This window comes from Leptinotarsa decemlineata, unplaced genomic scaffold, assembly GCF_025532065.1.
Source record: "Leptinotarsa decemlineata unplaced genomic scaffold, Ldec_3_MD MMD2_tig00026307_RagTag_RagTag, whole genome shotgun sequence".
Taxonomy (NCBI): domain Eukaryota; kingdom Metazoa; phylum Arthropoda; class Insecta; order Coleoptera; family Chrysomelidae; genus Leptinotarsa; species Leptinotarsa decemlineata.
Genome location: NW_027412681.1, coordinates 16,803,602 through 16,815,447, shown reverse-complemented (window position 1 = coordinate 16,815,447; position 11,846 = coordinate 16,803,602). Strand labels below are relative to the sequence as shown.

The window sequence follows — 11,846 nt, the reverse complement described above, 5'->3', positions numbered from 1 at the left end:
TTTACTTGGCTCGCTTGGTAAACGCCTCAGATTCAGTCGGTTGCGCTATAGTTCGGCCGCGCATAGAATTCGAGGTGGGGAATTTTGACCCAAATATGGCGGATAGTGAACTTACTTCTGTTTACTTCTATACGGTGCTGACATCCTTTCTCGCTTTCTCGCCACTGTCCCGCCCCTCTGTGCGCATTGCATACGTCACGCTTCCGTCATGCCGAAGCCTCGTCTCTGCCAGACGTCCATTCTGTGTGGATTGGGCCTAAGATGAAAAGACTCGAAGACGAAAGATGCATTCATTAATGAATTCCACTGAAGTTTGGCATTTGGAAGTTAAATGAATACATCACCTACAAACTGTTATCAGTGCTTTCTTAGGCTTATACGAAAGTTAAGTCTAAAGCATTTGTGTTGATTGAGTAAGACAAAAAAAAATCAGAACTGTAGTTATTTTTTACTTATAAATCCGTACAATGAAACTGACAGCCTCGTCATTTTTTAAATATTTTCTCTGTTCATATATTAAGAACACTAAGAAACAAGTGAAATCATCGTTTTGTTTCAATAAGTCTATCAACTACATCGCTCTTTGAAGTTGCCTTCTTGACTTCAAAATGGTTGATCACTCGACGTCATTTATTCTATATCGTTGTCTTATCTACCAAATGTTAGAAGCGTATTAAATGTTGAATTTTTTTCGATGGTTTATTGAAACCTTCATTTAACATCTTCTCCTAAGCTCAATTCTTCCTCCAATTCTTCACATTCGCTATCCTTGGCTTCTCTCCATTTGGCAGGAAATCTCAAGAGCATGAAAATTTTCCTGTTCGCTAAAGATCTTATCACTTTCTTACGAAATACAACCAGAATTAGAAATATGATCAAACCCTGTAAGGCATTGAGAGCATCAGTGATATACCTGAAACAAAGAATCGAGATTCAGTATTTGAAAACTAAAATTAGGTACTGGAAGTAAAACGGTGAAAGAAAAGGTTGAATTTTTCAGTCTTTGTTTTGAAGCTAATACAGAAGTTTATGGCCAGCACAATTTATCAAGTAGATATTGTTTTTAATGTTTTCGTGTACTAAACCACGACTGTTGAATGAAAGAAAGAGGAAGAATGTGTTTACATATTTATACCTTACGATAGCGCATCTGCGGTTTCGGTTAGAAGAGTTTGCATTCACAAGGAATCTACTAAAATTTCCAGCAGCCCAGCAGGGAAGGGGAACTAGGGGTATGATGGGGACGCTAAGGGAAAACAATAAAAAACTACAGTGAAAATCAACATAACCTTTTCATTTATTAATGGCACTTTAGTTTCTTAGATAATAATGTTATCCCAAATTTATACTAATTATTATTATTTAAGAGACCATAAAAAAACCCGTCTTGTCCCGTATCTGGGGTATGATGATTTCCTTCTTTTAGCCAGAACGTTCTTTGACAATTTTAAAGCTATAAGTTCCTTTTTATATGAAGTTGAGGTTATTACCGCTGTTTCACCTCTTCAATATTTTTTCCTTTGTTCGTTCATTTGAACTGCAGGTATTGGCGATATATCTTTAGGTGAAACATTTTCAAAACTAGAAGTTAAATCACGGCAGACGGCTCGTATAGGAGAACGAATTCGCATGGAACTTCCTGCTTGCACTTCAAATAATAGTGAACAATGTTGTTGTGGAGAATCACCATTGGATAGTTGAAGTGGCATACGTTGATTTCCGGAAAAAACAGGCGCAAGAAGATCTTTTTGAATCGATTGAGTTTCAGGTGTACGAGTTGCTGACTCTGAAGAGGGAAGATTTGCAGAACTTGACGGGGATAGTATTTCAGGTGTAGTATGAGGCTCTTTATCCATGAACTGAACGTTGACAACGCTTGACGGGGTTGATACTTCATGGCCTGGATCAGGTACTGACTCAGTTGATGGAAGATTACCAGAATGTAATAAAGATGGTGACTCAAGTCCGGTATGAGGCTCTGTCTCCGTCGACTGAGCGTTGACACCGCTTGACGTGGTTGATTATTCACGTCCAGGATGAGGATCTATGTGTGCGTTGCTCTTTATTAACAGTAGGTTGATAGACTTCGACGTATCTGCATTGTCTTGAACTAATGGTATGTTTGTAGTTTCGGCAGCTATGAAATCAACATCAGTAAAATTGTCTTGGTTGTATGGCCATATACCACACTTCCTAAAGCTGTTAACCGCTGTGGACATTGTAGCTGCTTGCATGTAAGCTCGCCCAAATATTTCACTTATTTGGAACATAGTGATCACACGTCCTGGATGCGATATCAACCAATTTGAAGCGGCATAGTCATAGTAAGTACTTGAAGACCTCATGAAAGCTACATCAGCAGGTTGTAACTTATGTGTGCAATGATGAGGAAACCAAATTATTACAACTCCATGTTTTCGTGCAAGATCTATAACATCTAGATTTTGAGTATGACTCTTATGTCCGTCTAAAAGCAGCAACACTTTATTGCTAGAAGAGGCTCCTGAAAATTGGATGAACTTTTCGAACCAAATGTTGAATATTTCCGCTGTCAACCTGCCTTTTGAATTACATGCTGATGTTGCTCCGGGGGAAGCACGGTCTAGCAACTCGGCTTTCATAAGCTGTCTCGGAAAAATAATGAGTGGATGCATGTATGTCCCAGTGGCATTGAAACAAATTTCTATAATTACAGTTTGACTTCTCTCTGCAGAAGATAATGAGCCGACTTGTTTTCTACCTTTTGAAGCTATTATCTTGCTTGAAGTTTTTGAAACAACAGAAATGCCAGTTTCGTCACAGTTATAGATTTCAACTGGAATTAAATGTAATGCATCATATATTTCACCGAGAAGCTGGTAAAATGTTCTAACCGCTACTCTGTTGAATCCCATAGCGCGAGCTGCCGTTGTTGCCTCTGGTTACGAATCGATAATCCAGGATGGCATTTAAAAAATCCTTCTAGCCAATCAACACCTGCTATCTCTTCTTCTGTATTAAAATTGTGCTTTTTATTATTTCTTTAGGCCAACTCGTAAGCCAGCCGCCCCAAATCGAGAGTAGTTAAGCCAAAAAGTCGTTCTTCCATACTTCTTCTTCTTGCGAAAAAACAGGCTTTATAGGTCCCAGTGGTAAGCCAACGGTAATTTCTTCACCTAACTCAATTTTTTTGACGTAACGCTTCAAAGTTGTTTGAGGAACACCATATTATAAAGCTGCCTTTCTGTATCCTGATTCTTCACTCAAAACTTTGTCTACAGCTGCTCTCATGGACTATTGTGACCACTCTCCTCTTTTAGTCTTTTTTTTGTAGTTTCTAACCATGTTTAATTTGAAAAACAAAAATAATATCGATCGATATATCTATAAACAATAACAAATAAAGCAAATTCTATGGAAGTAATCTTGTTTCGTGATCTGAAGTGCATTATGGGGTAATACCCCATTATGCCCCGTTCGATTTTCACCATCTTGCCACGGTCACTGTGTTCAAAGAAAATATTTTTTTTTAAATACACGGTTAGGTCTAATACGATTTTGAATATTCCTTTCAACTGGCAGAAAAACGTAAACCAAAGGAAAAAATAATCATAAGTTCAACGCTATTTCTTACCTGTTTCTGAAGTTGTTAAAAAAACAAAATATTACATCAATTATGCACTTTTACAATAATTTTATTGTAAACAAAGAACGCACGCACTTTTGCCGACTGTCATGGCCGCACTGAGTATTCGAAAGCGGCTTCTGATTGGCTAAAGCGTCACCTCGCAGAAGCGTTTAGTTTTTGGTATGTGTACGTGACCCCGTCTTACCTCGCTACTCCATCATGCCCCTAGTTATACAACGATGAAACTAATTGTATATAGTATTTTAATTCATATCAACCCCACATATGTGCCGTTGGATTCTGATGATGAATCCGTACGTTCCTATTTTTCACAAATACATCATACTGACAATTACTAAGAGTCCTGTGCTTTTCAAAATGTTCTCTCTGTATCCGATACAATTTACCTTCGATTATATCAAAATACTCGATAAACCTTTTCACGCTGCCTCCGTGATAATTTCATCACATTTGTACGGCTGGTTTCTGTTCTCGACTCCGTACATTTATTGGTGTTTCTTGTAACCAAGCATTGTCCATCTCTAATAACCTGAACCACCGTATAGAAGTAAACATAAGTAAGTTCACTCTTCGCCATATTTGGGTCAAGATTCCCTTACAGCGCAACTAATGAATCTGAGGCGTTTACCAAGCGAGCGAAATTGAGGCATAGAATATTATTACAGAGTGAGTCGTTGTAAATGGTGGTTTTGCATTTGTGAAAAATTTGTGTCTGGTTTCAAAATGAATAAGTGTCAAGCTGTGGGTTGCTGGAATTTGCAGGGTGATGTCAGCAATAATTTTTTTCGATTTCCAACTGACGAAAAAAGATATGTTTCTCTAATATTCATTATGTAAGATCGAAGGAATGAACATATAACGAAAATCATAAAATAAATTGCTGAAGATCATAATAGTGGGATCATTAATATTCAAAAATGTTATATGAAATCAATTTGATGAAATTGAACTTCACAAATAGTATATGCCTCACAAATAATGATATAAATTGACAAAACAATCGGAGTTCCACTGGAAATCCATACATGAAAATAATTGTTGAACCACAGCAAGTTTTTAATTTGGCTAGTATGTATCTATATGAAAAAAATGACATCGACTGAAATCTCTGCAAAACCAAAGTATCAAATGTATATTCAAAAAACTTTTTTGGAGCCTACTTTCCATTTATATGTTCCAAATAATCTACTATAAAAAGCAAATATGTTTATTCTCACATTCTGTCATCAATAACAAAAAACATTAGAATTTGATTCGATTGACACACTTCATAATTAGCAAACGAGGTAACCCAAAACTAAGAAATCTGTATTTCATACTAAAGTATATATTTACAACAACCAACCCAATAATATAAATAAGTTATTTCAGAAAAGCCATTCAAACCCAAACTAAATAAACACTTATTCTACAATATAGCAACGGATGGAATAGTTGGTTTTGAGGAACTATTGAACAAGAAAACGGCTTCTATATCAGAATATGTCTTGGTTGTCATGGCAAAAGGCATACATTCGAACTGGAAACAGCCCGTTGCATACTTTTTCAACAATTGATCCACATTAATACTGCATATGAAAAGTATTGTGATTGAAGTTGTTAGGCAATTATAAAAAATTGGATTCAGAGTTAGGGGTATCATTTCAGATTTAGGTTCTAATTTTCATAAACTTGCCAGAAAAGATCTTGAAGTGACTGTAGAGCAGCCATATTTCTTTGTTGATGAGAAAAAAATATTTTTTACTTTTCTGATATTCCTCATCTGCTGAAATGTAGCCGAAACCATTTTTTCGCTGACTTTTTGAAATTTGATGAATATACAACGAACAAAATGATTATAGAACTATAGCCACTCCCGAAGGCAACAGCTTGGGCTATGTTTGTGGATATCTTTTGAGAAAATGTACAAACTTTGCCACGGTGGCTAGTACCACACTGAATGAAACAAATATATATATATATATATATATATATATATATATATATATATATATATATATATATATATATATATATATATATATATATATATATTTATATATATATATATATATATATATATATATATATATATATATATATATATATATATATATATATAGTTATTTCGATGCATACGGTACTACAGAAGCCAAACTGTTTGGAAGTTTATATATGCCTCCAGATTCATTTTTACAACAAAGTATTATTCATCTAGAGACAGAATTTTTTAATCATTTCAACAATGTATGTTGCAAAGGCAACCAGCTCAAAACAATGTTTTCAAAAATCAACATTTCTCACCTTGTTTATAAACAAAATCAAAAACTCTCAATATCTTATGAACGATCAAACTGAATTGAATAATTCTCCATCATTGAATCTGTTCATTTCCAGGTAAAAATAGTTAGGTATATTTACGGTTCTTTCGAAACATTTATTGATATAGTTAACGAATTCATACTTGACCGATTTCAGGTTGTGTAATAATATAGTTGTAATTTGGAAGTAACTTTTAGTTTATTCTTGAGGAAGCTATTGTATAGCAAAACACGTGTCGCGGTTTTTGTAAGACCCTCTATAGTGACAATCATACAATAAACTGTATTTATTAGTTTTAATATGGATTTTCATCAAGTATCGGCCAGTTCTATTCTATTTCCTTTGGATTACTTATTTTCTCTTTTCACAAGAATTTATTATACTTTGAAATTTGACAATAGAAATTTGAAAACAAATGTTAAGAAAAATAAAAACTCATCATTCTGAAAAACCTTTAGGATAGATCAGCAGAAGTTTTTGACCTAAATTGTATAATACTACTTTACAAAATATACGTTTATTTCACCACCTTGTCTTATTTTCTATCAATTCCTAAACAGTTCACTATCAGATGAGATATTTATTGTGAGCTCCTCGTAGCAATGATGAAGTTAGATCATGGTCACATATTTTTTGATCGAACCTCGTGCAGAGGCAAAATATGAAATTTCGACCCGAAACATCAAATACGCCGACCAGGATGGAATTTACTTGTGTTTATTTCTATACGGTGCCTGAACTCAGTATCTATAGTTTGCTTTTTCTGGTAGATCTCTTGAATGAATAGTCAATTTTTAATTTCAATTGATCGCATTCGAAAATAGTGTAATGAATCTGAAGCTGGCCCTGACCGATATCTCAGCAAGCAAATGTATGACTCATCGGGAATACACTCGATAAGCCACCTCGAATAATCCAGGCCAGTGCCGAAATCCCTAGAGAGATCCGGAGCGTTTGTTGACGATATAAAAAGGCGCCACTTCTAGTCGGCCAGGCAGTCTGAATCTTGCGTTTGAAGAAAGAAATCTTACTGTGAAGATAAATTAAGCGTAAGTTGCTAAGTGTTGTATATAAATTAGTTGTGATAGTGAAATATTGTTAAAAATAAATTTGAATTAGATAGTTAACTCTTTAATTCGTTACAATAGTTTCACTATACAAGGTGATGTTCTGTTGACAAAACGATGAACTACTACAAAAGTCACGTCGGAATTAACAACACTTCAGGCTCGTAACACTTCAGGCTCGTAACAGATATTGATATTTGAAAAATTATCAATTCGATAAAGTCAAATGCAATGGGTCACAATGGACTGAATCCGAAACTAATTCAGTTATGAATATTACTGGAGTTTTTCCCCATCACCAAATCGTTATCGTGTTTCAATCACCAAGTGATCATCTTCAAAGATAATCTTCCTGTTTGAAGATGATCACTTGGTGATCGAAACACATGTCAAGGTGTTAAAAATAACGATTTGGTGTTGGGGAAAAAACTCCAGTAATATTCATTACTACACCAAAGGTTCCAAACAGTGCATCATAAGTAATTCAGTTATGCTGCCCGCAAATAATACCTGTTATTACACACATATTGAATACAAAACGGTGTTTTTCCTGATATTCAGAAAGAGGCTTTTCTGTTACCGATACCAAAAAAATAATGATGTTTCAAAAATGGAAGATTTACATCCTGTCTGTGTTTTGCCAACGATGTCAAAGGTACTCGAGAGGGTTGTTGAGTAACAAATTCGTGGGTTTCTTTCAAAAAATAAAATCATTTCAGAAAAGCAGTCAGGATTTAGGTCTATGCCCCGCTGTGAAATCACACTTTTTTCTATAACTGATGATATATTGGTAGCCTCTCATTCTGATATGAGAACGATACTGATACTTTCGGAGTATTCGAAAGTTTTTGACACATCAAACCATCGAATGCTTCTCTGTATTCTTCATTTCATAAGTTGTAGTGATGGTGCGAAGGTTTTTTCGGGAATTTTATTTGAATTCGTCGGCAATGCATTCGAATCGCTGATAGCACATGAGACGTTCTTAGTCAACCATCTGGCCGTTACTCTACGGTACATAGGGAGACGTGAAAGTTACTATTAAGTTTTTATTCAACTAAATCAACCAATTTCCAGGGCCGTAATTTAAAAGGGAATAATTCACACAATTATAATCAAATATTACCGAAAAATCCCGAAATATAAAATTCAATTTAATTTCTCAGTATAAAGTGAACGTCTGCAATCCAAAAACTACAACAAAAAATACAGGTCCATATTTAAAAATTCAAAGATGGGAATGATTGATATTGGTCTATAGTTACCAAACAGAGACCTGTCTCCTTTTTTAAATAGAGGCAATACCTTTGTACATTTAAACATGTCTGGAAAACTCTCTTTGTATACACGAGTTGAATAAAAATGTCAAAGGATTTATAATTGCTTCAATTATACCCTTGATTATTGAACTGTTCATACCATAAATATCTAAGCAAAAAGAATTTTTCAAGGATATCACTGCATCAATTATTTCTGATGGCGTTACAGGTTCAAGAAAGAGTGAAGAACATGTGAATTGGACTTCGGGTAGTTCTGAAATAACATTTTCTGCTATATTAATGAATAATTCATTAAAAATATCCCCGTTTATATCACAAGTTTGATTTTGTCTAGGGTTACTATTCAACTCATGATTTATAATTTGCCAAGTACTTTTTTGTTTATTTTCAGAGTTTCTAACAAAATCACTACATGACGTTCTTTTTACATTTTCAAGTTTTTTTCTATATTGCTCATGATATAGTTTGAATGGAAGAAGATCTTCCGCGCTTTTAATGCAACTGAGATTTTCTCTCATTTGCCGCAAGTCATCATTAAACCATTTCATTCTTGTTTTCCCTTGTCCAAAAACTTGTTTCAGTGGAAAACACTGGTCGGCATAATGTGACAGAGTTTCTAAACAATTGTTTACAAACCCATCTAAATTGTGTATACTAGTGTTCCAATTTACATTCATTAATTTAGATTTGAATTTGGTAATATTTGTATCAATAATTTGTTTTCTCCATTTTTTCAGGTGAATCACTATCGGCTAGTAAACTTATATATTGACCATAGTGATCTGACAGGCAAGGTTCAATTATACCTGTTTTGGAGATCCTTCATTTCAGAGGCATCCATAAAAAACGAATGGATGACCTTTTGCCTCCAGTTTCCAGGAGTGCCACAGTTATATCTCCGAATACTTCTAGGCGCAACAGCAATAGCAATAGTGAGATACAGAGAAGAAATGACTATGGGAATCTCTAGAAAGTGACACGCTCTGTTTTTAATAAAATTCTTAAGGGTTTTGAAATATCAGGGTAGCGCCGCGAAAAAACACTGTATGAATATTAAATATCTTCACGCATGCAAATTCGATGTCCGGTTGAAATGAACGATTCCAATTTTTGCCTGGGTGTGCAGATTTAATGGGAACAAAAATGAGTTATGGAAAAAAATCTTATCTTTTGTTTTGGTAGAAGAGAGTGTATAGATTTGGAAAAGATTGGATGAATAATGCCTATTACTTATCGTTATTGAGAGATTCTTCACCATTTCACTCAAAATGTGTGAATTTAATTTTGGTTTATAGTATATTCCGGAGATCGCTAAATTTTCTTTGATAATAATAGAGGATTAGTCTATGGTGTAATAATTATCTAACGTCTCATGGTTGCGTCGGGTTTTTGCACATATAGAGTTTTATAATACCGTTCCGACTTTTTTTTCCAATTCTCCCGAGAAATAGAAGTTTGTTGCAGTTTTCGATGTGATCAAAGGATTGGATAATTTTTTGGAACTATGAAGCCCGACTTCTATTCATCATTGATCTAAAATAAGACAACTGATACGAAAACTGATGAAGCCTTACATTATCTCGTGGAACGTCCAGATTTGTTTCGCTTGAGGACATGGTGATAAGTATCACCCAGTGGATGTTGTTCAAGGCATGTGGTATCAGTTGTTCAAGGCATCTCACTATTTTGTCGGGTACCGCAAAGCATCTGAGTAAATGCTTGATGTTCTATAGGATATTGTATTGAATGCCTTGCGGTCCAGGCCATAGAAACGTTACACTTATATTGTATCAAGTCCTGCGTCGTCATCCATTGATGAGCAGGTTATCTTTACATCCGCCGTCTTCAGTCTACTTCACCTCCTGAAGACGCTAACTTTAAATGGGACTCAAATAATTAGTTGTTCAGTATTCAAAGAAGAGAAATTTGATCGTCGTATCACACAATCAACTAAGTATAGAAAAAGTGAACGTTGACGAAGAATCCCTACATTCATCAAGATACCCATCCTTTGTGAAATATTGAAAAATCAGTTTATGGTTCCCATACCAAGCTTGATTAAAATATAATTTCAGACTGACGCAACAAAAATACATTCCTTCTTGTTCATGAATACTTAAAAAAAATTTGCTCACCAAATCCATTTGTAGTTTTCAAGAAGAGCAGATATGACCTCAAAAATCCAAGTGATTCCCATGATAAAAAATAGTTTGACATACATCTTCAACCTGAAATCTCATTTCGAAATATTTGACAAAATTATACAGGAAATTTATAACTCACCTATATTTTAAAATTTTTGTCTTGGAGCAATTTTTCGAATGAGTCCACAAAACAATAGTAGTCCATAAAAACAAAATGATATTCACAAGTAACAGCACTACCATTGGCCCATAAAAATATATGAACCTCCCGTTCTCCGCTGAAAAACAAAAAGTACAAATGAAGAATGAAAATAAAAAATAAGTATCATACAGTTTGAAAAATATCGACCTTCAAATTTTGGTATAATTTGTGAAACAACATAGTGTTTGAGTGAGAACTGGTCAAAAGTCGAAACTGAAACGTCATTGCTTTCAAAAACAAAAAGTTTTGCTAGGCAGCAATTACGGTATCAGGTACCGTAATGTTCAATTTACCAGCCGCAAATGAGGGAAGGGTGAGTTGATTCACTGAACAAAATGAAATAAAAATTATTGAGCTTATCGTCCACTTGTTCGGCACAGCACGACACGGACCATCCCGTCAAAATACGGATAGGATTGGAACAATAGGTTTGTTCTGGTTCTAACATCCGAAACTGTTTGGAAACTGCGCAAGACATGGTGCGTACAAACAAAAAATCTCAAACAGTCCGAAATAGTCTCTTGTTTAAACCAGAACGCTTTTGAGGAGACTACTGTGCCACCTATCGTATATATGAAGAGATGAATACGAAAAAATACTATTAATCATGTCCATTTTGTTATGTAGCGTATCCCTATAGTCAGTTCGAATGTTATCTACCCTTAATCATCAATTATTCAAATCAAATAAATAAAAAAACATCCTAGCAAATAGCCCAAACAAATTTCCACACGAATGCGCATGAGCAACGGGAACAGTTCTCAACAGTTCAGCATCGATAGCAAGAACGATTCGGGACGGTTCAAAACAGTTTAGGATCATTTCGCAGTCGAAACCAGAACAGAGGATTCATCAGTCCGAAATTATCCTCAATAAACCAGAACGCTCTATATCAACTGCGCATGATCCAGACGTCCTAGAACCTGAATTTCGTAGAACCAGAAAAAACCTAATGAAAATGAATGGACAACCGCCCACTAGCCCGGCACGGCACAGCCAAGAGCGTCCGTCGCCGGCCAGTGCTTGCCAGCATCAACTTGTCCAAAAGTGCCTCAGAAGTTTCAGTCTTTCTGTTTTGCTATTCAATCAGTTGACAGCACAGTGTCGGACGGTACCTATGAAAATGGGCGAGGAAAAATTGAGTTTTTTATTAAGGCAGGCTAGGCTCTAGAATATCCAGAAGTTCTGAAAATTTGCCTGGAGTCATTCGTAAATACTGGAAAA

At 35.1% G+C, this 11,846-nt stretch overlaps 1 protein-coding gene across 6 annotated transcripts in view; it reads right to left on the bottom strand.

The window, feature by feature from the left end:
• Nucleotides 1–436: 436 nt before the first annotated feature.
• The window catches only part of LOC111505158 (G-protein coupled receptor Mth2), a 56,668-nt gene continuing 45,258 nt past the window's right edge, over nt 437–11,846 (bottom strand). For all 6 annotated transcript variants that reach the window (XM_074181199.1, XM_074181200.1, XM_074181198.1 and 3 more), the window contains 3 exons: nt 10,560–10,698; nt 10,412–10,504; nt 437–913 (listed from right to left, as the gene is read on the bottom strand). In XM_074181199.1, coding sequence (XP_074037300.1) covers nt 712–913; nt 10,412–10,504; nt 10,560–10,698 — 434 coding nt within the window. In that variant the 3' untranslated portion in view covers nt 437–711. The remainder of the gene's footprint in view (nt 914–10,411; nt 10,505–10,559; nt 10,699–11,846) is intronic.